General features: G+C 46.1%; 3 protein-coding genes across 5 annotated transcripts; 1 reads left to right on the top strand and 2 right to left on the bottom strand.

Moving 5' to 3' along the window:
* Positions 1–520: 520 nt before the first annotated feature.
* ireb2 (iron-responsive element binding protein 2) lies at positions 521–13584 on the bottom strand. Of its 2 annotated transcripts, XM_023822781.2 has the most exons (23): positions 13492–13584; positions 13356–13401; positions 9337–9432; positions 8923–9088; positions 8624–8761; positions 8317–8541; positions 8153–8222; positions 7772–7955; positions 7346–7485; positions 6646–6817; positions 6209–6309; positions 5971–6087; positions 5009–5168; positions 4633–4768; positions 4436–4520; positions 4171–4327; positions 3834–3958; positions 3638–3742; positions 3242–3384; positions 2922–3069; positions 2635–2757; positions 2210–2395; positions 521–2106 (listed from the first exon to the last, which is right to left on the bottom strand). In XM_023822781.2, the coding sequence occupies exons 1-23, from the start codon at positions 13513–13515 to the stop codon at positions 1984–1986; spliced, it is 2970 nt and encodes a 989-aa protein (XP_023678549.1). In that variant the 5' UTR covers positions 13516–13584; the 3' UTR covers positions 521–1983. The 2 variants fall into 2 exon arrangements, with proteins under 2 accessions (XP_023678549.1, XP_023678550.1); XM_023822782.2 differs by lacking the exons at positions 13356–13401; positions 13492–13584 and adding an exon at positions 12701–13082.
* Positions 13585–13741: 157 nt separating this feature from the next.
* Positions 13742–18686, top strand: slc25a44a (solute carrier family 25 member 44a). Of its 2 annotated transcripts, none has more exons than XM_023822783.2 (4): positions 13742–13945; positions 14773–15451; positions 16112–16239; positions 16494–18686. In XM_023822783.2, exons 2-4 carry the CDS (start codon positions 14818–14820, stop codon positions 16683–16685), a joined length of 954 nt encoding a protein of 317 aa, XP_023678551.1. In that variant the 5' UTR covers positions 13742–13945; positions 14773–14817; the 3' UTR covers positions 16686–18686. The 2 variants fall into 2 exon arrangements, with proteins under 2 accessions (XP_023678551.1, XP_023678552.1); XM_023822784.2 differs by lacking the exon at positions 13742–13945 and adding an exon at positions 13956–14341.
* A 210-nt stretch (positions 18687–18896) lies between these two features.
* skic8 (SKI8 subunit of superkiller complex) lies at positions 18897–26225 on the bottom strand. Its single transcript, XM_023822785.2, has 11 exons — positions 26100–26225; positions 25759–25815; positions 25583–25610; positions 25291–25396; positions 24848–25020; positions 23726–23874; positions 21286–21379; positions 21059–21152; positions 20373–20465; positions 19908–19986; positions 18897–19189 (listed from the first exon to the last, which is right to left on the bottom strand). Exons 2-11 carry the CDS (start codon positions 25768–25770, stop codon positions 19100–19102), a joined length of 918 nt encoding a protein of 305 aa, XP_023678553.1. The 5' UTR covers positions 25771–25815; positions 26100–26225; the 3' UTR covers positions 18897–19099.
* Between the last annotated feature and the right edge of the window lie 1065 nt (positions 26226–27290).

Genomic DNA, 27290 nt, shown 5'->3' with positions numbered 1-27290 from the left:
CTTTACACATGACCACTTTGATTGCGTAAAAATGGCTTTCCAATAATGAAAGCAGGACATTTACTGTAGCCAGCAGAAGGACTTGCTGAAAGTATAGACATAGTAGGACATCAATATGTCAGAGAGGTGGAAAATAAAGACTTCCACAGTCTTGTAGGGTTTTTTCTGAATCGCCGCATGCGTCACTTTGCTGTACGATTTAAATATTAACTGTGTCTGCAGCACAAGTGCAGATGTCCAAGATTTAAATGCAAACGACAGCATCTGCTTCAGATGCAAATTGTAACAGGTAAAATTTAAATAATGCATCTTATAATGCATGAACAGCTGACCAACTGGTATCATATGGGATACATTACGTAATGAAATATATGCATGTAAAATGCCTTATCACTAAAACTGCTGCTGGTAAAAAAAAATTAATAAAATCACATCACTGCAGTTATGCTAATGTGGGTCAGCATCTTCCCAATGCAGATATTCTTCTCTAAATTTTTTGTTTATTTTAAACACCACAAACTCAACTTGTTTAATTCTTTACTAAAAATTATGTACAATATCAGCAATAATTCCATTGCTACAGGGTTTGATACATTTTTTACAACGCAATTCTGCTTCAGGTCGGCTTGCCGTGATACGCCTTTGTTGCATAATGTCAAAGATTTTTTCAAAAATGCAAATTGGTGAGGACTTGCCCCAAAAGCCATGGAGGCAAAGTCCAGAACGAAGAACCACATCACACATGCACACCTTAGCCTTGAAGTCCTCTAGTGAGCTTCGACTGCAGATCCAGGCTTCACGCAGACCGTGTCACAGGCCAGGCGGTGCCAGGGGGGGACGCTAAAGTGATTAGGTAAAAATCTGCTGGTGGAGGATGGGATTACATGGAAACATCTCTGTGATCTTTTGATGTCCACAAAGAGTCAACACTGGTTTGTGGGTTGTGCTCAGAAACACTAAACCTGTTAAAATGGCCCGTTGATCGTTGAAAAAAATGAGAAGCTCAGGAGGGAGGGAAAAAAAAAAAAATGTAATGACAAAACCTTCATGCAGTGATTTGACTTGACAGTTCAACAGTGTGGGGGGGTGAGTGTAAAAGTGAAATTAAAAAGGGAGGAGGGCTGCCCCCAAACTCTGAGGTAACGGCTTAGCAGTCACAGAAGATTAAGCAAACCAACCATACTTCCAAAGAGCATACTCCAGGACTCACAGAGACTGTTCACTACAGACCACTAACAAGAGCATCCGCAAATAAACTGATTAACACAAGTATCACCCATATACAGCTTTAGTCCTCCTGCAGAATCACAATTATGAATAATTGTATAGCTCCTTAAACCTTCAAAGTGACATTTGCATGGACTGTGACACACAGCAGGGAATATAAACCGCAATTCTGAGCAAACGAACATTAGCAGTCGGCAGCTATAGTCATGTGATCTGGAATTGCGGAAAACATTAGCCTCTGGTCTGAAGGTTAATAGCGTAATTAATGAGCGCTGGACTGCTGCAGGCTGGACCTTGGAAAAACCACATAAGTGCAGGCAGCTGTACCGATGCGGCCTGACAGATTGAGGAGAACCGCATGGTGATGGAGCAGCATGACCAGCAGAGGGCAGCAAATCTCACATGCAACGTTAATCAACAATTAAGAGGTACAATACAGGGACAGGGCGGAAAGGAGAAGGCGGGGGGTGGATTAACTAATTTCAGGCTTCTCACGGCCCTATAAAACCTTACTGGATGTTTTCAAGTGCAAGAAATGAGTTTATGCTGTGCTCGCAAAGCCGGCCTTAGCCAGCCACTCCAGGAAGGCATCGGTACTGCAGCCGGGTATCGAGGCGTCCCCCGGTCTTCATCACCAAGGGAGGTGAGGGATGGGACAGGGTGTTCATCGCAAAGGGTTTGCTGGTTGGTGTAGTGGGCTCAGGTGAGCCCAGGGAGCAAGAGGAGTTGGGGGGTGGGGCGACAAGACGTGCTGCATCATGGTTGGGAAGGAATCATACTCCGGGACACAAGCTTGAGGATCCCGCCGTGCTGGTAGAAGATCACATCCACCTTGCTCTCTAACAGCGTCATCACTTGGAAGCTCTTTCCAGTGCTGGTCTGAAATAAACAAGCAAAACAAGAAGGTCAGCCATCGTCCTGAACTACTTTGAGGGGTATTTCCCGGAGATGCTTAATGGGGGCCAACTTAACGGGCACGTACGTGGACGGTGAGCTCCTGACCAGGAGATGGGTCTGCCGGAATGGAAAAGGAGAACGTTTCTTTGCCGTTGAGTCCCAGGGAGTCTGCGCTCTGGCCCGGAAGGAACTGCAGAGGGGCAATCCCCATGGCAACCAGATGGTTCTTGTGCAGCTTTTCGAAGCTCTCTGCAATTACAGCCCTCACACCCTGTAGACACAGGTTAGACCCCTTAGGGTGTGATGCTCAAAGCCCACTGAGACACTTGAGCAATATATGGCGTATATGGGGTGGAAGCTCTGGAGGAGAGTCCGATTTATCACATTTAATAAGCCACATTGGGACCTGCTTATACTCTGTGTGCCTGAAAGCATTTACCCGAACAATAAGTTAGTAAGTCTATGAGCCTCAACGGCCAGGGCAGGTCCGCGACTCGTGCTCAAGCTTACGAGTAAGTAGGGTCCCTTGGCAGCCCAGTCACGCGAGTTCCCAGAGCCATACTTCTTCCCAGCCAGGATTATGAGGGGAATGCTATCCCTCTGGTACCTCTCAGCCGCCTCGAAAACATCCATCTGGAACACAGACACCCCGACAGTCAGGGTCCAATGATAGCACATGAACCAGCACTGCTGGGGTTGATGCAGCCTGATTCACAGAACCACAATAAAATTTTGCCAGCCCACACACCCATTGGCCCACTGGTGCCACTGCTGACAATGAAGTGATGGACACTCACCATCTGTCCAGAAGGGATGTGCAGGGTTTTGGGGGCTGCTTTGCCGATGAACCTATTTTGTAGCTTGATGCTGGCGAATGTACCCCTGGTCATCACTGCATCATTGCCCCGTCGGGCTCCATATGAGTTAAACTCACGGGGGGTAAGGCTACACAGATGGGGAGTGAAAGGATGACGAAGACCACATAACACATGCGGTCATACACCATGCCGTCAGCACAAGGAGACCCTACCAGGTGCTAACCCCTCTCATACCCCTGGCCTGCATGCCAGTGAAGCCCCACCCCTACCAAGAAACTGGTGAGATGGGTGACACTTACCGCTTACTCGTAAGGTACTTGGCTGCGGCACTGGTGCGGGAAATACTACCAGCTGGCGAAATGTGATCGGTTGTCACCATGTCTCCAAGAAAAAGCAAGGCGTGGGCACTTTCTATGGGCTGTGGGGGGCACGGCTTGTTCGTCTGTCAGGAGAAAGACGTGGGCTAGTACTCAGGACAAAAGCGTCACCATGCACTAGTGAAGCTTCATGAACCATTTGCTGTATTTTCTGACCCCACTAGATGGTGCGCTCTGTTCATAAAAGGGCTCAAAGCATGCTCCAAAGTAATCCAACAGCACCATCTACTGGGGTCAAAAAATACAGCAAATGGTTCATGAGACTTCATTTGGCCATCACCTATCAGATGGCCTAAAGCACAAGAAACCCTAACTCACAAGTTTGTGGAAGAAGGGTGGACATCTGATGTACGTGGACTTGACATCCCAGGGGAAGAGTGTGGATTCGGGAGCATCCAGGTTCTTCCACATCTTATTTTCCTTCTGCAAAAGGCATTAGAGAGACCGTCAGAGTGACACACACCTCTCCCAAACACACAAATTGCCCAAAGGGAGAACATAAATGGAGAATCACCTCCATTTTTTCCCCGAGGTCTCGGAACATGGAAGAGATGACCATGTTCTCCTCTGTGTGCTGGACCTCCTCCCTGCTGGGCCACACATCCCGAAGAAACACCTCTTTGCCCTCCACAGTTACACCTGGGGGCAAGAATGGGATTAGGGAGGGTTGGCAATGTAGGACCACAGCCCTTAAGATGATCGATGGTAAGCATTTTAAGTGCTCAGGTCATCAAGCCAACACAAGAACGACTTCCCAACTTCTGTGGAATGTCCAATATCAAAAACTCAGGGTAACATTATCTGGAATAAAGATATCAGAGGTGTAGTCAGTCTCATTTCACTGTCCTCACCCAGGGGTTCAGTCTCAAAGTCGATGCTAACTGTGCCAGCGATGGCGTAGGCTACCACCAAGGGTGGAGAGGCCAGGTAGTTGGCACGTACGCAGTCACATAGGCGTCCTTCAAAGTGCCTGTTTCCAGACAGCACTCCGCAGGCTATCAGGTCACCCTGCAGAGACAAGACCCACTCAGATTAGCAGATTGGTATCAATGGGGTGAACAGCTGATGGGGGTTGGGGGGGGGAAGTGAACAAGAGAACAGAGTGAAATGGGGAACCTTTCTAATGGCATCGACTACAGCTGACGGAAGGGGTGCAGTGTTTCCCAGGCACGTGGCACATCCATAACCGACCACCTCAAACCTGCGACACATGGAGCAGATATCAGTGTTACAGTGAGAGAACTCCAGCTAGGCACCATGAAGACATCCGATGTGTAAGTGTGTGTGGGGTGCATATGGAGGGGTCCACACACCCAAGCTGGCTGAGGTAAGGCAGCACCCCGCTCGTGTTGAGGTAGTGGGTGACCATGCCGCTCCCGGGAGCCAGGCTGGTCTGGATGTAGGGCCGGACCCTAAGCCCGGCTGCCACAGCCTTCTTGGCCAGTAAGCCTGCAAAGCACAGCAGAAAACCCGTATAGTTCATACAACCTCACATTTCCTTTTACACACATACACACTTACAGCTTAAATACTTTTCCCCCTCAGGCACTGGCTGGTTATTTGACCTTATTCCTGCTGAATACAAGTACCTTTACTACTTAGCCATCTCCTGCCCTACAAGTGTCTCCACCCTCCTGACAAAGCCCACACTCTGCTGCTACCGGCTTTGGGTTCGAGCCCCACACCTACCTGCGGTGAGCATGACGGACGGGTTGCAGTTGTTGGTGCAGCTGATGATGGCAGCGATGACGACCGAGCCATGAGCTAGGCTGAACTCCTGGCCCTCGTGCAGGAGGGGAACTAGGGCCGACTGCTTCTCCACTGGAATGTGGAAGCCCTTAAAGCCAACCTGCAACACAGAAGCGGAGGGAATTTCAGCCCCAGCGAAAGGCCACACCCCCTGGTGGTAGGGCCCAATACAATGCTCACTGGTTATGCAAAAACCTCATCTTGCACCCTTGAATGTGAACAGCTGTGGGGTCAAGTGACATCTGCAAGCTAAATGTCCTGGGTCAACTCTTGGATGGGAGAAAAACACATTGGTGCTGTAGTGGTGCACTCCAGCCACTAGGGGGCATCCTTACCAGTTTGCTTAAAGTGCTTCAGTGTGGCACATCGAAACTCCCCCCCCCATCTCCAGCTTGGCAAATGTTAGTCAGCAATTTGTTCTGCAAATCTTTTATCATTGGGGACCCCAGTCCAAAATATTGTCAGAGACCCTGGACCTTGGCTCTATGTCACTGATAGAATTTGGACCGTGGAGAAGAAGAATCAGAGTACCCCAGATATAGCAGAAGGGTTGCAGAGGAGAAAAACTGTGGAGGATGCTGTTTTTTCAAATGACACTAAGCCACGCATACCATGATCATTAAAGACCCCACGTAGTAAACTGGAGGCTATGGAAAACTCCCACAAAAAAAAAAAAAAAAAAAATCATAATTCAGTCTAAAGACAAATATCTGCTTGCCTCATTACTCAAAGCGCTGATTTGGTAATAGAAAGTAACCAACTGAAAAGAATGATTCAAATGTCACATTTTCCCAAATGTCAGCCTCACTGGGTACAAGCTAAATAAATAAAACCAGCATACTGTACACTTCATAAAAGAGTGATAAGACCGAACCAGGTAAACTGGCGAAAACGAAGCATACCTTCTCGTTTAGACAGCTGGCAAAGTCCTTCTTCATGGTGCTCACCTCCACCCGGTCCTGCGGCCTCTTGGGCCCACTAACGTGGGGCACGATGGTGCTGAGGTTAACCTCTATAACCTGGAGATCGAAGTAGAACGACAATGCAGGAGAAATAAGGTATAGTGCTAAAACCCGCCTGTTAGCTGAGGAAACATTCAGGACTCTGGCTCTGGCTGAGCCTGCAAACAGGGATCCTCACCTCTGAATAGACGGGGTCTTCAGATGGGTCCTGGTAGTTTCTGAAGAGTTTCACAGCCTTCAGGTAAGCTTCCACCAGTTCAAGTTTCTCCTCACTGAAGTCTGGTGGTGGAAAAACAAAGACCTTTGCTCTGGCATGTGACCACAGAGGTCATCAGACCACAGCATACTGATGATCCTCTAACTGCATGTAGTCTCGATCAGCCCTTACTGCAGTTAACAGTATTAGGATAGATGCACAGTATCTTTATAGTCAACCGTAAACATTTAGACTTTTTCAAGGTCTATTGCTAACCAAGTTACGGAAATCTTGCACTACATTTATCTGAGCTAAAGGCCTTTTCCTGTAAGCAGACAGAAAGCGAATCCATTTGCGACTCAAGGCTGTCCTGAAAATGCCACAGAAAATCACCGACGCCAACATAGATGTCCCCTTACTGGTTTGCCTAAAGTGCTTCAGTGTGACGTCGTCGATGGGGAAGAAGCTGACTGTCGCGTTGTACTCTGGACACATGTTGGCGATGGTGGTCCTGTCCGGAACAGAGAGTTGGGACACGCCGGGCCCAAAGAACTCCACAAACTTACCGCCGATCCCAGCCTGACGGAGGTGCTGAAGGAGGGAAGCGACAATTTAACCAGCTTTACCCCATTCACTGAACACGAACAACAAGGAGCCCATTTTTTTCTGTCCATCTAAATTATTTGGAAATTTCCTAAGTTCTCGATTTTCATAAATACTATATAAGACAATTATTTCAAAGTCCACAATTGTTTAGGCAGATGTTCTAGTAGGGTAGGCAATCTTATCCGGAAAGGGTCATTATGTATGCAGATTTTCCTCCCTAATTAGAGGACTGACTGGCTGAAAGTTCCCACACCTTGGTTTGAACAGCTGAACTAAAGATTATCCCAAAAACCTGCATACACACTGGCCCTTTGCGGTTAAGATTAGCTACCCCTGTTCAAGTCTAATATGTTAATCTTTGGATGTGTGTCGTGCAAGGTTAACATTAACTTTATCTTCTTGGCTGGCCTTATCTGCATCCCTCAGGATCACTTTCACCCCATAGCCTTTGCACTGCTTAGCCCTCCTAACCTGTCCTTGTATGACTTCACTTCAAAGCTGGGGCTCACGAACCTTAGTGATCCCGAGGACGACGTCTATGGACGTGGCTAGGTTGTTGATGGAGCCGACCAGCTTGCAGCCCACCACCTTAGGCAACGTGAGGGTGATGGGCTGGCCCAGCATGACGGCCTCCGACTCAATACCCCCGACGCCTGAAACCAAGTGAGAATGGAAGCACATCAGCGCCGACCACTGGCGAGACACCATCACTACACCGAAACTATGCACAACTTATTCACTTAAAAAGCAACATTATTCAGAAACTGATCTTCTGGTCTAAGCAGACACTGAGGTCTTCATGACGTCTTCTAAAACATACAGCAGGAATAACAGATCATACCAATGCCAGCAAAGAACCAGACTGTCATTCACCAGCAGTTCTGGGAAGGCGTGTAGGAAGTGTGGGAAGACAGGGAAGGCGGAGTCACTGGTCCTCACCCCAGCCCAGAACACCCAGGCCGTTGACCATGGTGGTGTGGGAGTCCGTGCCCACCACGCTGTCTGGGTAGACATACTCCTCCTGGGCCTGTACCGCCTGGCACAGGTACTCCACGTTCACCTGGTGTATGGCGCCGATGTCGGGAGGGACCACCTTCACATTCTTGAAAGCTTTGGAACACCACTAGAAGAGCATACCACCATTTACCAGTCACGTTACACACACTCCTGGCCTAGATTCCTGATAGATGTTGGTCAACATGATGATAAATTCTGGATGTGTGACTACTTTAAGTACCACTAATTTTATCACAGGAGTGCAAGAGGGCAGTAGCACTCTAAGAGGCAGCATTGGGCAGCACCACACAGTTGCCATCCTACCTTGAAGAACTGGAACCTCTCTTTGTTTCTGCTCAGTTCCTTCTCCTGGTTCCTGAGAGCAGTCTCGGGCCTAGCAAAGGTAGAATCAGAGAGGAGTCGTTAAGGTGCTGCTGTGAGGACAGGTGACCAGAAGTGGGGTATTCAGGGGGTTGGCCGGCACCTACTCAGATACAGGCTGGAGGTGAAAAGGGCACAAGAGGGGGGTGTTCTCTATCTGGACAGAGGGGACCCTCCCTGAGGTAGTGGGAGCGTCGCTGCAGGACCCTTTGCTGCAGGTTCTTTGGTCCCTGCACCCAGACCCCCCATGAGGTTGAGCTTTGGCAGGAGAGGATTTGATGGGGGCAGCTTGACCTTCCCCCCCACCCGGATTCGGGGCATTCTGAATGGCACTGAAATGAAAAACGTATATTGATAAACTCTTAAGCGGGTCGTTAGTTGACTGGCTAAATGAATACCAGAAGGGTGAGCTACCATTTGCTGAAATCAATCTGTAATGCCTGATCCACAATGAGGTCGGTGGGACAGGCGGGGTTCACCAGACTGGGGTCGCCCTTCAGGCTGGCCACAGCATCCCTCATGGCAGCCAGGTCCACCATGGCGGGAATTCCCCTGTAGGAGAACACCGCCCAGGGTTCAATTTACACAGCTAAAGCAACACCATGTGCTCCAACCTTCAGCATGTCCAGTCCACAGTCCCACCCATCACAAACGGCACCAGAAGGGCTAGTGGACAGGTCACAAAAATCACCGACTCTCAAGGAAACACTCACGTGAAATCCTGAAGCAGAACCCGGGCCGGTATGAACGGCACCTCAGCCGAGCCCTGCTGCTGACGCCAATCCAAGATGGCCTCCACGTCCTCCCTCTGCACGTAGAAGCCATCGCACCTCCGGATAGACGCCTCGAGCAGGATGCGGATAGACAGGGGCAGCTCATCTGTACATGAGGGAAACGTCTGACGTCAGTGAGTCAAGCTACTGTGAGAAATCCAAGCAATTACCGGCTTGTGGGATCGCGCTTGTTCTTTAATGTGTCTACCAACCAAGAAGAAGACATTAGGAAAAAGGTTGTCCTAAAAAGGTTCTTCTGGTGTATTCTTGAGCAGGGCAGGGCCCGATTGACCAAGGTGCACAGCTCAGAAGAATAAGTGTGTGCAAAGTACAAACCAAATCAGGTTGACTCACTGTATCTTGGATCCTCAAGTTTCTGTAGACTGAAGTATTTGCGCCCTGGATGTTTCTCAGTCTTCAGCGTCTCAATGAGGTGGCTGAAGGGGTGGTCTGTGGAGAGACAATGGAGGCTTCAGGTGATGGGGACAACAGACGCGGCAAGTCTGGGAAAGCTACGGACAGATGAACTCGATGCAGCAGGAAACCAACCAGGATTCTTTTTTTTTTTTTTTACACTTATGCCAACTCAGTCAACACAAAAGTCTGTGAATTCACAATAAAAATTGTGCAAAATACATTTCTGTTTTTGTCTCAAATAAAACCAGTACACTTGTTTAGTACCTATCTAAGCCTAAAGGGAAAAGATCTAAAATTGTCAACAAGTAATTGTTTCATAAAATAACGCATTTGTACATAACAGGCACATTAAAAGAAATCAAAAGTTAGCCAAAAATAATAGTTCAAGCTGCAGCAGTGGCCATAGACGGCTCTCGACTCTCCTTCTGCTCAAAACCAGACATATTTTGGATACCAGACTAGACATTCCCAATGCTTTGTTCACCGGGTTCCAAAGCAGAGGGTTTTAACAGTGCTTGAGTGCTATACTCTCAGGTCTGAAGGGATCCGGTGGGACTGGGGGTGGGGTGGGGGCACACACCCAACGAGGCCATTCTCTATCAGCACAGGGGGGCAGCTTTGAAGGCCCAGCCACGGCACAGCGTGAACCGGGAATGTCGTCTCACTCTCCGCGTTCAAAAGGGGGGGGGGGCACGTTCTCGCTGCTTATTATTGAGCCATTTGTCGAGCAGCCCCTCCTTGCGTCTACCCACCCTGCAGCCCTGATCTCCACCATCACGAAATCAAACTAAACAGGAGATTTCTGCATACAGACAAAGGGAAGTGACGAACAGGGATGCCAGCAAGATTAAACACATAATGAGTCTTTGAATGAGTTTGTCACGACTATGTCACACTTCTAAGAGTTTATACACTATAATTTCTCCTGAATCTAAATGTTTTCCATAGAAACATGCTTATGACAATAAGCTCATTTCATAACTAAACTGCTGCATCCCAGTAATTTGAAATGTATTCAAATCATGTTCAGCACTTTCAAGAATTATTTTCAGACCACCGTTACACTTCTCTAGCTGATATAAGTAAAGAACACTCAGTTGCTCAGTTCTGACCTTGGGCTGCAACCCCTTCCATAGATCTGCAACAAGTCGCAAAGAAATGTAGTGTCTTGGACTGTTAATGGTTGTCTTGCATATACAGGACTTATTAACTAATATATGATAAATATGTGAAGGAAGCAGTCAAAGTTCACTCGGCAACAGGTGTTAACGTTGAGTGTCGTGTTTAATCTGGGGGACGCACAAGTATCAAAGGCATGTCTTGTCACCAAGAAACTGGCTTAATTTACCAACGTGATAGGTGCAGTAGACCTGGTACTCCCAATTCATGTGGAAGAGGGGAAATCTGTACAAATACAGGAACTGATATAGGCCGTGAGACTACTGTGTTTAAAAACATGACCTTAGTATGACTGAATTTGTGAAGTGTGGGTTTTCCAAACTCACAGCCTGACAATACATTCATGAAAATTATGGGACTTCACTAAAGTTATTCCTTCTTGTTTTATAACAGCATAAGATTCATCACTCTTTGCAGCTTAATACAAAAAGGGGCACGAACCGCAACCTGTTGAGGATGAGTTTGAGAAGTGGCCAATTTTAGGTCTGGACACCTTGTACCATGGAAAGTTCTGGCACCATGGATAGACCTCGTAATGATGAGTATAAATCAGCGAGTCAGGCAGCAGGTCTGAATCTCTCCCCCATAATGAGAAGGAGAGAGCCAAAAGGGCCATTCTGGTCTCAGGCTCGGTTTGTACCGGTGTCTCCCCCACCGGCCCAAACCCAATTTATCTCCACTACAAGGACAGTTACAGGTCAAGCAAAGAAAGCAGCCTTATTACTGAATCTAACCTCCAAATACAAAAACACACAGGGTAAGATTAATGTTGGCAAAATAGCAATCCAATCTGTCATTCGTTTGCTAAAGTTCAGCTCTGTTATGTCTTCTTGTCAAATAATGCAAAAAACATGTACTTTGTAACCTGCACACATAACCCCTCTTCAATAATGTTTCATGCAAAAACCTGAAATCGAATACAGGGGGACAGAAGCTAGATAGAGCAACGACTACTGGCACTCGTTTTTTTTACAGTCAAGATTTATTGTCAATCTTAGAGACAAGTCGGACAAACTACAAACATTTAAATAAACTGCCTGCATATCTAGTCAAATGAAATCAAAATTTTAAACGGTCAAAAGACTCCCATCGGTAGAAAAAAAAAACAAGACAGCTAAGTTTTGTAAAAAGTTTTGTAAATGTTAAAAATAAAAACTGTAAACAGCCGTGGCATTGTCATTGTGATAATATGCCAGATATAACTAGCAATTTAAGAAACCTTATCTAGATCATTCAATGCATGATTAATTGCAGTGTTTTATTTATTTGGCACTATGACGTGTAAGAATTTCATCGTACTACTTTCGGAAGACATTAAAATTTGATTATAGGACAAAACATCTGTTAGAAACCAGAGAGCAGGCCGATTACAGGAATACTGTCATTTTGCCTGGAGATTCCACACCTGGGTAAAGCGAGTCTGTCAGGTTTATTTGCCGCAGATGGGTTTATTACACGATTTAGTTATTAAATCACACTGAAGCGCCTCGCCATTCAGCCATCGGTGTGACACTGCAGGTTGGGGGACTCCGTGCTTATCGCCGAAAACAGCCCACCTAAGCGCAGCTGCGTGGCCCGATAGCGGGGCGCCAGAGGCTCGCCAGCCGGCCTCGGTCACCGAGCCCGTCCGGTGGCGCAAAGATCCGCGCTGGAAATTTCACTAGCATTCACAACATGCGTTTGTAAAAAAATAATTACTGCCATTACATAAAAGTAATAAAGCAGAGTACGCGACAAAATTCCGCTCCGCTGTTTTCGGTGACAAGACCGAGGTTCCGAAAGCCCAAGTCCCCCGAACCAGACCCCCGGATACGCCGTCCTCCGCCGGGCCGACTCAGCTCCGGAAGGCAGCGACCAAGTCCGCCAGCGACACAGGAGGACGCGAGGCCGGCGGGCGCCAGCATACGGGCTTCGCTAGCCGAACATGCTAACGCTAACGACGAGCTAAGCGGCCAGTGCAGCTATAACCCTCCGAACTGGCTGCGTCGCCGCGGAAAAAAGCCGGAACTGCCGTGGCTCCGCACAGGCAAACCGGAGGCTGCTCTTCGCAGGACTGTCAGCCGGGCGGGACCGACACAGTCCGACGAGAACAGCACTGCACTCCCGGCGCGGCCGGCCTTACCTCGGGATACAACCGTGAGCGCCATGACGGCTCCTGAAATTGACACGATCTCCGCTAGCGGGCCGGGGAAACACCTCCCCGATCCGGGCCCAATGCGGTTCTGACGGCCGCCCCCGCCCTCCGGCACAAATTAACTCTCCTACAGCCGGAGTCCCACTTCCTCCCCTTTCAGACTGCGGATTTAGAAAATAAAGTTAAAGTGGCTTGCTGATTTGTATTTATAAACTCCGTTATCCATAGTGACGATGTCATGGTCTTGGTTTATCGAGCTGAGGTGAACCTTGTTTAATGCGAACCCACATCCCAGTGGCAGTCAGCCGTCCTTTTATTATCTCCCCGGAGAAGCGGGGGCCCTGGGGACGTCGCTCCAGCACACGCCCTTGCGAAGAAGACTTTAAAGTTCCAGATAAAGAAAGTCAAGTTCCAACAGGATTTGGTTGCTTTTACTTGCTTGTAGTCCCGTCAAACAAGCTTTTCTCAAGAAAAATGATGTGAGCCGTACTGACTAGGCAAAAGTACATACTTTTCAACGTTTATGGAATGTAACAATATTGACTAAAATAATAAAATGAATAATGATAAAATGACTAACGCATATGTTAGTTTTACAATTAATATTTATACATAGGTTACCAAACTAAAGCTTTACACTTACGATAACTGGACTCCAGTTGAGGGTATCTGATCGGACCAGAAACAACCTGTGGAAATAATAAATTGACATTGTACAAATATCCACAGTAGCTAATAAAAAATAAAAATGTTCTGTTTTATAATAATGCAATTAGTACCATGTATTTACATTGTTGGTTCATCTTATAATTTGAGAGAAAACCTCGCACGCAGGACGATGCTGCATGCACGTGGTGTCAAACACGACCACCGGGCAGCATATAGCGTCACGGTGCTGTAGCTCAAAAAACTCTTAGACATTTTAATTTTATTTTTTTAGAACACGTTACGTAATTATAAAAATGGAACACGTAGTATACATATTACATGGTGAAATTTAAAAACTATATTAATTTGTAACTGGTTGACCTTTCAACCCTTGGCGTGTCAGAATCAATGGCGTCGTGATCCGTGTGGGAACCGAGCGTGTCGCTGCCTGACATCGGGTTGGGTTGCACCAGATATCGTCGCTTAGACCCTTCGCCGATCTTTATCTTTGCCATGTGAAGCCCGATGTGTTTTTAAAGGTGGTCGGCTAGCCGTCTAGCTGGCTCGGTGGCCGCAGCTAACGCGGTAGGTGTGTGGAAGGACAGGCAGCATGTCCGCCTTGTTAACTTACTGGGTTAATATGTCTGCGTCCTGTGTTTGACCCGATAGCAGGTTAGAGAAACGCCGATTTGATTCTCCTGCAGCTTCCTGCCAATGCCCCTACTTTTATTGGCCGTGGTGGTGTTATTCGTTAGTGTCAAAGTTTACAAGGGCATAGAATCATCGGACGCCACTGGGCACCGTGCTCCATGCCTAGGGTGGTAATCAGGACCTGGAGGACTTTCATCCGCGATGGCAAACACCTTTCTGTTAGGCTGCCGTATATAGCTGCTTTTTCAATGGCAGCAGCTTTGGCAGTGTTACCGACTTTGGCTGGCGTGAGGTTTTCAATTCCAAACAAGTCTGCACACGCATTTACATGTATGTAACAGTTTAATTACCTTGTAAATAGTCTGTAGGGTTTGCAAACTACCTCACTCTTTTGATGTAGCTAATTTTAGGTTTATAATGGAATAATATATGAACTCGCCGCTCATAACTGTAGGCAGACTGCGTTAATTGCTTCACTTCCTGATTCAGCAGCCCGGAGGAGTGAATTGCTGTTCCCTCGATCACTGTACATTTATCGGTTGTAACATTGGGGTAAATTTGCCTCTTAAGATGTGTTGGTGACCTTTGGCCATGTGACGCAACACTATGCCAAAGTTCAGTTAGACTTTTCAAGGTTCTCAGGAACACTTCCGGGTCTAACGATTATGAGGAAAGTTCTTGTGTGTCTTGAATAAGATAAATGTTTCACAATTTGTTTTACTTCCTTGCCTTGACATGCTGTTCTGCTATTTGTCCTCTAGACACCATAAATGTCAGTCTGATGCCCGATACCTCAGGGAGTAAGGATGCAGCAGAAACGCAACATCCAGATCATCGAGTGGGAGGACTTGGACAAGAAGAAGTTCTACTCCTTCGGTGTGTTTATGACCATGACCATCCGGGCCACCGTGTACCCGGCCACACTCATCCGCACGCGGCTTCAGGTGCAGAAGGGGAAGTCCCTCTACAATGGCACGTTTGATGCCTTTTTTAAGATTCTACGCGCAGAGGGCGTGCGCGGACTCTACCGTGGCTTCATGGTCAACACCTTCACGCTGATCTCAGGCCAGGCTTACATCACCACCTACGAACTGGTTCGGAAGTACGTATCCAGCTACTCCACCAACAACACCCTCAAGTCGTTGGTGGCAGGTGGATCTGCTTCCCTGGTGGCTCAGAGCATCACAGTCCCCATCGACGTGGTCTCCCAGCAGCTCATGATGCAAGGCCAAGGCGCCCACCTCACTCGCTTCAGGGTCAAGCCCAAGATGGCCGTGGCGGCCAGGAAGCACCGTGTTACCTTTGGGCAGACTAGGGACATCATTGTTCAGATCTTCGCTGCCGACGGCTTCCGGGGGTTTTACCGAGGCTATGTCGCATCTCTCCTTACATACATCCCCAACAGTGCTGTCTGGTGGCCGTTCTACCACTTCTACGCAGGTAACAGGACATAAAATTCAGGGTTGGGGCCATTCCGGAATGCATGCATCAATTCCCATCCAAATTAGCTAATGGAACTGGAGTTGGAATTTAAATCTATCTGAAATTCAGATTCAATTTCAGTTCTGTTCCCCATAGTTTTTTCCTAATCCCATGTCCAGTTCCATTTCCTAATTTGGATTGGATTTGATGAATGCATTTACGGAATGGCCCCAACCATGGTAAAAATCCACTCTAATTGGACAGTCGGATGATCAGCTTGTAATGTAAGCTGATATCTTACTGCGCATAATATTGTAAAGCACCATTTTAAATCGCAGCCTCTCATTTTAAATAATATTCATATATTTTTCAACAGAATTGCTCAGGAAAAACATATGTGGAAGTAATAGGAAGTTGTGGTGTGTGGTGAATGTTATTGCTGTTGAAACAGTTTGACTTATCTAGTTCACATGTAATCTCTATGAATTGCATAGAGCTGTATTACGAAACTAGAGGAGGACATCTTGCGTTACTGCTTGCTAAAGGGACTGTATGGGGTTTATGTAGCTCCTCTCACTTTAAGAGGCCTGCATTATCTTAGCAGCCAGCATTATGAGGCACCTTTGGAATTCATAGCTACGTGACTGACTGAGCGATCCGTCTGTTCCACTGTCACAGAACAGCTCTCCAAACTGGCACCCAGCGAATGCCCCCACCTGGTGCTACAGGCCATGGCTGGGCCTCTGGCGGCTGCTACTGCCTCTACGGTTACCAACCCTATGGACGTGGTCAGGGCCAGAGTGCAGGTATGTGCGCCCTCTGCTGGTTCATTCAAGGTAGCTGGCTGCAGGCTCCCTTTTCGGTTTGGGATTAAAGAGCATATCCTGCAAAATATCTACTGGTTTCTGCTCCACACATCTGTAAATGCAACACAGGACATATCAAAAATAGGATCTTAAGGTTGATGTGTTTAGGTGGGCCAAGCAGCCTGTAGTAAAATAGTTTTTGTTGTTATCTAAAGAGCCAGTGAGTTTTCAGTTCTGCGACCCCAATTTGACAGGTGGAGGGTCGCACCTCAGTCATCGAGACCTTCAAGCAGCTACTGGCTGAAGAGGGTCTCCTGGGAATGACCAAAGGCCTGTCAGCCCGAATAATTTCTTCGACGCCCACGGCCATCGTCATGGTGGTGGGTTACGAGACCTTGAAGAAATTGAGTCTTCGGCCAGAACTGGTGGACTCAAGGCACTGGTAGAGAGAACTGTGACCCAATGCTACGTCCTTGGCTCTACTCAGCCTGTTGTCCTTTTAAAACTCTGTTGCCTTGTGACATTTTAACGTGACACTGAGGTGGAGGGGGTGTGTTTTATCCTTGTTTGGTGGGGAATTTCTTCACAATCATTTTCTGAATTGTTTTAGCAAGATTTCCTCTGAGGATTTTTTTTTTATGCATCAGTAAAATAATTTGATGTCAATTTCAGTCACTAATAGAAATTCTTCAGCAGGTGTATATATTAATTAGTGGAATTTAGATCTAAAAATATGCACAGTAATTGATTAGTAGATGCTCTGGTGAGGTGGCATCCTTTCATATGGAAAGGAGATCTTGGACGGTTGAGATTGTAGGTGGCTTGAGGTTCTAAGGGAAGTTAGTGACTGAGATACAGGACTTCTCGTCTGTCATGGTTCCCAAATCTGCTCTGCTAAATGAAATCTGATTTGTATCAAATTGTTAGGAATTTTGTTTTGATGAAATCTTGCCCTGTCGACAAGCCTTCACCATTGTGACACAAAGCAGCAGCTTGGGAGATGGGACAGGGGACACTGTTGCCAAAAGGTTGGCATTCCTGGGGCTGGTGTGGATCCAGCCTCTTGCTTTTTGCACAAGCAGTATTTCATTGGGCTGTCTTCTGTGTTAGGAGTGAGGAAAGGTGACACCCTCTAGTGGAGGTTGAGGGTGTGGCATTTCTGAGCTATTACTCAGTCTGCTAAGCATTGCAATGGAGAAAATGTTTTTTGGCCAAAGGGAAATTATGCTCTCCTGGAAAGACTGCAAATAAATACATGTGCGATGAAATGGATACATATAGCAGTGTTGGGTATGTACTACCCCCCCCCCACCAGCTCACTACCTGTATCTTTGGGTGCATCACTCCAAGCAGCTGAACCCAGCCTAATAGCATTTCTTCCGGAATTTCCCCTTATGCATTCCTCCAACATTTAACACTTGACTGGGTTTTCAGATCCAGTGTTAATCCCACTGACACGACACAACCCCAAAAGATTTATTACATGCAAGTATCTTTCTCGAGTTTACTCCTGAATGTAGTTGCAGCCTGTGGAAGTTAAACACCCAGGACTCTTCCCTGAGTCTGCTTGGTCCAAATACTAATTACCAAGGGATAGCATCTGTGTTTTGATTCAGAAAGTGAGGTGTAAAGACTATGTAACTACTAAATATTAAACTTTCTATATTGTTGGGTAGTAGTTTTTCTTGCTGCATCTCTGAAGTCCAGGTGTGATGGAAGGCAGTCACTTAAGGATCCACAGCCCACAAGCCAGAGTCAAGTTAGGTGGGGTTTCAAAGAACAAACACCATGGATATGTTGGTCTTCAGATCTTTCATCTGAGAAACCCTGACTTTCCGGAGATCGCAGGCACGTGGTGTAAAAGCCGAGTGTGAGATTCGGTCTCTCAGTGTGCAGTACTGAATCTATCGTGGGAGTGCCCTCTGTTTGGCTGCGACCTCCTGATTGGACGGCATTCTGGCTCACCCCCAAGCATCAACACACGGCTCCGGCCCAGCACTCTACATACTTAAACATGTCCACTTCACTTTCCTCTTCCCACCCCCTCCACCCCTCCCCAGAGTACAGTACCCATCACTGATGTCACTATGTGCTTCTATCAGTATTTGGCAACATGCTGGTTTAATTTTTCCACGTAGTGACAGTATTCACCCTGTAGAGGGCACACAATGTAACGTAAACCCCTTTAAATTTCTTCCTTCTCCTCTGTTACTAACCACCACAAGTACTGCTGACACCCTCTGATTCCGCTTTGTTTCCGTTGTCGTCTAGCCTACATTCTGTATGTACACTTATTTACATTATTTTGGTAAGTGTAGATTACAGGGACACGCTTTTCATTTCTACAGTGAACCATATTTGTATAATAAGGTTACATTTGCCGTGAAACTGTACACAATTTTCCAAGATGCAATGTTACTTTATTCTAATAAAGGTGTAGATATTGACCTGTCTGTGTCCTCCGTCTAGTTAATGCTTTCTAAAAGCGATGGGATATTTTCAGCTTCGATTTAGACTGAACGCTAAACAGTTTATGGTCTGTATGACACTGTTTACACAGGACTTCTGACGCACATGCCGTTTTTTTAGCCAAATCGTGCGTAAAAGTAGCCCATGTCCTTGACAGAAACTGTTCACCTATAGTGGAGCAACAAAAATAAAAAATATTAGATTTATTTAGTTTTAGAGCCACAGAAGGGAACATAAAACAAATGAAAATGAAATCTTTAAAAAAAGGGGGGGAAAACTGCTCCTTGGCTGCCTGCAGGGAGAGAGGCTACTGCGGGGGGAACACTGGAGTCCCTGTGTGGGTGGGGGGGTGGTGGTGACACAGACACCTCCACTGCGCTTGGGTTTGAGGTCACATGGGACAGTCGTAAATGTGGATGGCGCGGTCATCCCCTGCTGAGATGATTTTGGATCCATCGCCGTTGTAGTTAACGCTCCACACCTGTGGAAGGAAGCAGCAAATTAGCTTCTGCAGGGCATCAATTTCTCATATAGCACTTTGTGTCAGTATCTGCAGAAATCATGCTTAACGACATTTTAATGATTAACATTAACTGGGGGGCAACAGCTGCTCACACCCACGCAGGCGAGCACGTACACAACTGGGGAGGGGGGTCATGTCGGAGTGAGGGAGCCACCAATCCACTAATGGGATCTTAAAACCTCCTAGTCACTGCTGCAGTTTACAGTCACACAAGCGGCACTGCAGTCATGTGGTACTCATGTGGTACTCATGTGGTACTCATGTGGTACTCATGTGGTACTCATGTGGTACTCATTTACTCCTCCCAAGGTTTTTCCCCACAGACGTCAAACTCTTCTGAAACACATTCATAACTGTTTGGGTTTGAATGATTTTTAGTCACTTCCTTCCCATAAGGAATACTAGTGCCTGATAACACATGCAGAACTCCAGGTACTAACATGTCAATGTTACTGTTCCCCCAGGGTTCACTGTAGGGTAACCGGCTACATTTAATGCAGGGCTAATTTGTTTGGTTGTGTATAATACTAATAGAGGGTTTATCGACGTCCGTTTTCAATGGAAATGTCACCAAAAACAGACTTTCATGGACTGTGTGACACATTCGATCGATCCGTCTGTTTATTTGGGGACTTTTCTCACCGCTGGCCTGCACCAAGACAACGCGCTCTCTCACCTGGTCCTGGTGGTCGAAGAACGTGTTCACGCAGGTCCTGGAGCTGACGTCCCACACCTTAACGCTTTTGTCCGAGGAACTGAAAGCCACGGGAGGGAAAGAAATGTACAAAGTAACGGACCCAACCCAATTCCAGATTTCAAATGTGAAAACTCTTAGGACTGAAATGTTAGAAGTAGGATCTATACCCTGTTTTGGCAGGAAGAAAACCTCAATGAAAACAACAGGAAACTGAATGTATACCCCAGCGGAGCTTAGAAACACAAACAGATCTGGGCCCCACGCAGATGGATCCGAAACACGTCTCTCTGTTCTGGCTTTCAAACTGGACTGATTTATAACATATTGGCCCAAAGTCCCTGAAAAGCCCCCGCCATGCATCTGGCGCGGCCCGAAGCCCCCGCTGCACAAAAAAACGTGTGAGAGAGAGAGAGAGTCACGCGCACACAGACCACGGCTGCCCACCTGGACACGAAGTGCGTGTCGTCGGGGGAGAAGGCCACGTTAAGCACCCAGGAACCATGTCCGCTCAGCGTTCCGGCCAGGTTGGCGTGCTGCCTGCAAGGCAAATATATAAACATATCATTGTGTGATCTTGCGTAAACAAAAAACGGTTGACGTGACATTTTCAGACGCGCGCTCTCTGTCCGCTGGTGGGAGTGTGCTCACCTGTGTGTGCGCACATCAGCGCAGAGGAGAATTGTAAATGCGCGACCGTGTAGAGACAAAAATGACAAGCTGCTGTGTAAATGAGATAAATAACATAAGGCTATTTAGTTTGTTTAGTAAAAGTACAATGTATAGACCTGTTCTTATAGGAAAGGTAACCTTAAATGACTTTTTGTGATCTGGCGCTATATATAAAATATAATTAAATAAAATTATCTTGACCTTCAAGGGAGGGTGGTGTGGCGCCCCCTAATATAATGGTAGGGGAAACATTGGACTATGACACATATAACACGCGTTCAGAGGGTCTCTCGCAGAGGGAAAAGGGTTTGGCCTCTCAGGGCTCCATCGGCTCGGTCCATCCACAGACGTGCAGAGCCAACGTGCCATGCGAGACCGCAGTGCGCCGCTCGGAACGATCGTCAGACGAAAGGCCAGACCACCAAACGAATGAATTCCCAGCCTGGGGAAGCGGCACCTACACGTCGTAGATCTTGATGTAGCCGTCGTCCGAGGCCGTCACCAGCAGCTGGGAGTCAGGAGAGAACGTGAGCGATCGGATGGGCATGGCGTGACCTGCGGGGGGCAGCACCGTCAACTGGGCAGAGACAGCGGTGGTCGCACCAAGGTGCCATCTCTATGGTGAGTATTTAGAATACAGCAGTGATGGAGGTGAGAGCCGGCCACCTTGCCTTCAGGGTTAGCTCACCTTCCAGTGTGTGGAGCAGCTTTCCTGTTGCAATATCGAAGATATTAATAATCCCATCAATGGCACCACTGGCTAAGTATTTCCCATCGGGGCTCTAGGGGGCAGCAGAGAGCGGTTAAAATTCCAACCCGGCACTAGATTTTGTACCTCACTAATCAAAGCAAACTGGTTCAGATACTGCACATTTAATCATCTCCAGGAAACAACCAAAACCCTAATGACATCTGCACTAACAACCTTGCGGTGTTCCAGACCACCGTGCTCTGCTGTCGCCATGGCAGCGCCAGTGCGTGTGGATGTGGCCACGGTGCTCATTTAGAAAGTTTTCACAGAGGACAAAATGGCCAGTATGTGCTGGTTATGTCTCCAGTGCCCTTTCACTGGAACAATCCTGCTCGGATAATTACGCCCAGCAGTTTAATGGAGTGTTTCTCTTTGTGTTGGGTCAACGGGCAGCTCAAAGCACAAACCGGCCTGTTCTGAAAGTGCGGCTTAATGAGCAGTCGGGCTAAATGGCGCCAGAAGGCCGCTCTTCATTTGTTTTAACAGGGGAAAAAAAAACTAACTGAAAACTCCACTTTCCAAACCCAAGCTGGGGCATCCTGGAGATGTGTCTAATCACTCTGGCTGCATGGCACATGTTGCCAGGGGATACGATGGAGTTCCCACAGCCTAAATCAGTGAAGTATATTCTATAGGATACCCTGAAGAGGACACCACTGTGTGTGACCTTTCATTAACCCTACAACCAGACAATTTCTTGTTTCCTTGGGATCAATAAAGCTTCTTATCTTTTCTTATACAACGGAAAAAAATTAAGAGACCACACCAAAATTTTCAGTTTGACTCATTTCTCAATATACGAGCATGCCTCTGTGTAAAATATACATTTTTTTTGCAAACCTCAGCCTGGCTCTTCCCTGCTTCTCATCGATTACTTCTTCCTTACTTTATGGGTCTTCAGTCCTGCTTCTAGCAGCCTGATATGAACTTGCTTCCCATCCCTTTCGAAGGTCACTTGAGGTCATCCTCCAATTTATGAAGCACTGCTAGACAAGTTGACGGTCCACTCTGGCATTAGAAAGTTGCTTCTGCCCTCTACCTGGCTGATTTATGGTCGATCCCAGTGCCTCCTGCTTCACCTTGTTCTTATGTACTGCTGTCTTAGAAACTATGAGCCTGGTAGCAACCTGTCTCAAAGTGTAGCCTTCTGCCAGCAGAGGCAGGATTAAACCAGGATTTAAAAATGCAGAACTAAAAAAATATAGAGTGGTCTCAGTTTTTTTCCAGAGCTGTATCTCATTAGCTGCTGAAGATCTCAAACCACCTGCTGTCAATTCAGCCCAATTTGACCAATGAGTCTCTGAACCCAGCTGGACGTGAAGATGACCAGGCCAAGGACCAGGAGGTCCGTTCTTCATGCCCACTTTCAGACTGAGCATGACAAGATTGGGTGGTATTTCTAACAGGAAGCCAGACTAGCACACTTAATGTAAGGTCAAAAAGCCTGCCACAGTACTAGTTAAAATTACAAGCTACGGAAGGAAAAACCTCACAGCATGAAAGCCAAATCGTCACCTAAAGACAGCAATGGGCTCACCACAGCCAGAAACCTTTGGATTTTCATTTCACAATTCTACATTGAGCTTTAGATGATCGGAATATTAAGTCCTCTAGGCAGAAAAAATACAACTTCATTCCAACCCCAGAAATCTCCCAGAGGACTAATCTCTGCCAAAAAAAGAGATAAATTATTTCTCTTGTGTACTTGACTTTAGCTTACAGTATTTACTAAAAACCACAAAAGGGGAATTTTCTGAGTATTCTGTCACTCTCAGAGACTGTTTGACGACAGTGTTTCCAGAAAAAAAAGGAAGGGACATAAAATCAGGCCACAGGTGGTGGGTTCTGACCCTGAAGGATCCCGATGCAGGGAAGGTTCTGGCCCTACAGTGTTCATCACGACAGACAGCAGTGGAAAACACAGAGAACCACAACTTTAAGGGACGTTCCAGTTCAGCTAAGTAACAGAACAACAGCTTTACTTGAATATGGCCAGTGGGCTGGGGTGTCCAGGCGTTCTGCTTTGGAACGTTGCCTTCTCTTCTCTATCATATCTGACTTTTTAGGTGAACTTGAGACATGAATGGTGGGTGCTGGAGACCGGAAGGTTACCCGCAGAATAACCACATCATCAGCATGACCCGTAACCCCCTAAAATGTTCCAGGGCACCTGGATAAATTGCCTGATACCAAGGAGACTCCAAGCTTTACTCTCAACTGAATATGTGTTTGAGCAAGATGAGATATGCTGAAAGAAGCATTCCAATGTAGCTGTACTCCTACTTGTGCAAACTGCAAATAAAGTTTCATTTCAATATATGACTTTTTGATTTGGACTGAATAAAAATGAAATAAGACACAGGAGGATGATGCTTACATAGGCTATGCTCAGGATGAATTTCCCTCTGGTATCCAGCGAGTACTCCTTCTTCCCACTGTCAACGCCGAAGATGTTGACCTTTCCCAGGTGACTTCCCGTTGCGATGTATTTGGAGTCAGGGGAGAAAGCTACAGTCCACGCATCGACTGGAAGAGACACATTTCATGTCATCAGAGGACAACTGGGAAACACTACACTGTTGTAGCTTTAGATTTCAGAAGAAAAAAAAAGCTGGCGTCAGACTCCTGGGTGACTGTGTTACTAAGAAAACCACAACGGGCAATCATAGTGCAACGTACAAGAATAGCTGGCACTAACTCAATCATCTGTGAAATGATATTACTGGCATATTAACACATCTAGCTTTTCATATATTTCTGCCATCTTTTACCCCCGGCAAGCACATTCTGTAATCATGAATAAGCCTGAGGGTGGGTAGAACAAAACAAATGAAACTCACACAGCTACACTGATATTATGGGAAATTAAGGACCTTGTATTGCTCATTAAGGTTACAGTACACCTCTCGAGACTGGTCAGTATAGAAAACCGGAAGGTGCTCTTGGGAACAGAACTTAAATGAGGAACATTCCACAGAAGAAACAACAATAACTAAAAATGAAGATATGCATACAACAGAAGAATGGCTAATATTTACTCCAGGTCAGTCATACTCAAATAATTAAGACATTCCATCTGTAGATGATAAAGTCCTTTTTAAGTTCCAGACTAAAGTATTTTGCTTGGCAAGCAACAGTTGCTGCTGCATAACAAAGAATAGAGGCGATATATTGTCATTCCGTTGTCATTCTATTGTGCGATTGGCCGAACCTCCAAAACATAAGTGCATTTCTTATTCCAGGTAATCCATGCATGTAACCTCCTGAGACCCCATCCATTCATTTATGCCCATTGTAGTGGACATTTTGTTTTTGCATCTATCTTTTCACTGATGTAAGGAAACATATTTATTCCTGTTGTGCACTAAAGAGGACATGCTGTGAAATTAAAAATAAAAATAAATTTGAAAAAAATCTAAATTGTAAGATGTCATTTCCTCCAAAGACAAATAACCTAAAATTGAAGGACACTTTTTCCCTTGGGTCTCAAGCGGCTAACCTGGGCCAGCATCCATGGATTTGATCTGTTTTCCTGTATCCAGCTCCCATAACCGTATGTGTGCATCCAGGGAGCTGGAAGCTGCGATGGCTCCGTTCTGGCTGATGTCCACAGACACCACCCCTAGTTGGTGGCCCTCCAGTGTCCACTGGAGCTCCAGCTTCTCATCGGACCTGGAAAGGGCAAGAACAGCAAGTGTTCAATGTCATCTGAGCACCAGACTGAACTAGTTACCTACATTGCAACTAATGTGGCTTTGCTGTTAGCAAGGGAACCAGAACTTAAAATGTAGAGCAACAGCTTGGAATTACAGTGACAATGTTTCCAAGCAATTCAGAAAAAAACATTGCTATTTAATCCAGCAACTATCTATTCAGAAATTCAGTTTCTTGCTCACACCATGTGATAATTTCCCAGGGAGGCAAGAATTGAAAGTGGGATACCATTTCCAGACTTTGACCATGTCATCCAGGGAACCAGTGACAATTGTCTCAGAGTTGTCCATCTTGCTTTTCATCCAGGCTGTCGACCAGATGGCATCATCATGAGCTGCATTGGAGAGGAGCAGGAAACCGGGGCACAGACATCAGCAAATCAAAAAGCCATAAATCACGATTAACCACTATCATGTGTATACATTAAATGCCCACCCCACAACATCAGCACCAGCATGTATAAAGGGGAGAAAGAAGCTGTTATATGAGGAATACAGAAATCGATTAAAAAGCTACCTACCATGTTCTTGCTTGAAAAGTATACTATACTGTAAAAAAAAAAAATCAAGATACTGTTAAGTGTCACTTAAGTTGTTACAGCTCAAATGCATCAAAGTTTATCTGCACATCCAGAGCTAGCAGGAAAAACACTGTATTGAAGTTACGGACGTTTACACCATTATATGGCTGGCTTACTTGAGTGCTCATATTTGTCTTAATCCTCCAACTTCAATTTCAGAAATGCAGTATCCTCTGAAACAAAAATTCGCCTATAGATGACCAGCCGACAGAGATCTATTCAAGCACACTAACACGAACTTAAAATGATACTGGAGTTAGTCAAATTGGAGGTAAGAATTGCTGTTAAATGTACATGTTTACACACATCAGGGGAGCACCGACAATGGGTTTTCCCGTCACTTGTTGTCTATGCAACAACCGATAAATAAAAACAAAGCTAATCATAATGCTTAGCGCACTAACAAGTCAGGCGAGCTCATACAAGCGTCATATCATCCCGGTCATGTGCCAAATACCTAGTCAGTTTCGCACGAACTGCCCGCTGCCCAAAACCGCTTCCACGAAGACCGTCGCCTTCCTTAGCAGCAAGACGCCATGCCAGCTGCGCGCACAGGATGCTGGGAGCGGAAGCGGAAGCACGCTGACCGGAAAAGGCGCTGAACCGTTCGTCCTTCCCGCGTTTTTCGGGAGCTGGAACCTGTGTCCTCAACCAGTTTCTGAATTCTTTTAATTTTGTCACGGTGGACAAACAAGTCTCGTGCTTACTAGAGATTATGTGCCTGTAATATATTAGGGTTATATGCATCGTGTGCTATTTAAATAGACATATTATTCATACATAATTCAGTGTTGCCAACCTCAGCTGGTTGGCATGGGATTTTCAATTCGAGACAGTTCTGCACAAGCATTTACATATATGTAACAGTTTTATTGCCTTATCAATAATCTGTAGGGTTTGCAAACTACCCCAGTGCTTTTGATGTATGATAGAATAATATAGATTTGCTGTGAGATTTCTTGCATGAGCGTGAGTCAGAAAATGTGAGTGTGATGCCAGATGCGTGAGTTGGCAACCCTGCATACATAATCATTACTAAGCATGTATAAGCATGTGTGTGTGTGTGTGTGTGTGTATATATATATATATATATATATATATATATATATATATATATATATATATATACACACACACACACACATTTTCCTTTGGTGAGCAGTGCTTTTTGCTGTGATTCAATCCTGTGGTAGCCTTCAGCTACAGCCTGTACTCTTAACATATGCATTTTAACATTCATAATAAAATAGGATTGTACAGACCATATGACTTGCACCGTGGCTACAGCACCATAAAAACAAATTAAACTTTTATTTCCTTGAATATGTCTTGTTACTTTGTCTTCTAATTATAGTTTGTCATGTAGGTTTTGCTACTAAATTCTTTTAGTCCTCGATATTTCAAGCATGAAAGTCCCATTATGGCAAAAAAAGCCAATAGAAATCTTCTTAAGATAAAGCCTGCAGCAGCAGGCGACCTAAAATAGATTATCACCCACTGCAGCAGGAGCTTCCTGCGTCGCTCTGCGAAGCTTAGCGAATTGCAGAGACACACGGCTTAGTGTCCTCAAGTCAAACCTAGAAGTGTCTTTGATGTCTTCCCAAGCACGTCTGTCCATGGGGATAAGTATATGTCTAAACAACAAAGG

This window comes from Paramormyrops kingsleyae, chromosome 13 (genome assembly GCF_048594095.1).
Source record: "Paramormyrops kingsleyae isolate MSU_618 chromosome 13, PKINGS_0.4, whole genome shotgun sequence".
Taxonomy (NCBI): Eukaryota; Metazoa; Chordata; class Actinopteri; order Osteoglossiformes; family Mormyridae; genus Paramormyrops; species Paramormyrops kingsleyae.
This window is presented reverse-complemented; position numbering and strand designations above follow the sequence as displayed.

Excerpts from the sequence above, each read along its gene's own strand:
- ireb2 (XM_023822781.2), bottom strand. The coding sequence starts at position 13,515 with ATGAACCAACAATGTAAATACATG. Across the intron at positions 6,818-7,345 it reads TCGTCCTCGGGATCACTAAG|CACCTCCGTCAGGCTGGGAT; the intron begins GTTCGTGAGCCC and ends TCCCTCCTTCAG. Across the intron at positions 4,328-4,435 it reads TAGTCGATGCCATTAGAAAG|GGTGACCTGATAGCCTGCGG; the intron begins GTTCCCCATTTC and ends TTGTCTCTGCAG.
- slc25a44a (XM_023822783.2), top strand. The coding sequence starts at position 14,818 with ATGCAGCAGAAACGCAACATCCAGATCATCGAGTGGGAGGACTTGGAC. Across the intron at positions 15,452-16,111 it reads GTTCTACCACTTCTACGCAG|AACAGCTCTCCAAACTGGCA; the intron begins GTAACAGGACAT and ends CCACTGTCACAG. Across the intron at positions 16,240-16,493 it reads TGGTCAGGGCCAGAGTGCAG|GTGGAGGGTCGCACCTCAGT; the intron begins GTATGTGCGCCC and ends CCAATTTGACAG.
- skic8 (XM_023822785.2), bottom strand. Across the intron at positions 25,021-25,290 it reads ATGGTCAAAGTCTGGAAATG|GTCCGATGAGAAGCTGGAGC; the intron begins GTATCCCACTTT and ends TGCCCTTTCCAG. Across the intron at positions 20,466-21,058 it reads TACATCAAGATCTACGACGT|GCAGCACGCCAACCTGGCCG; the intron begins GTAGGTGCCGCT and ends TTTGCCTTGCAG.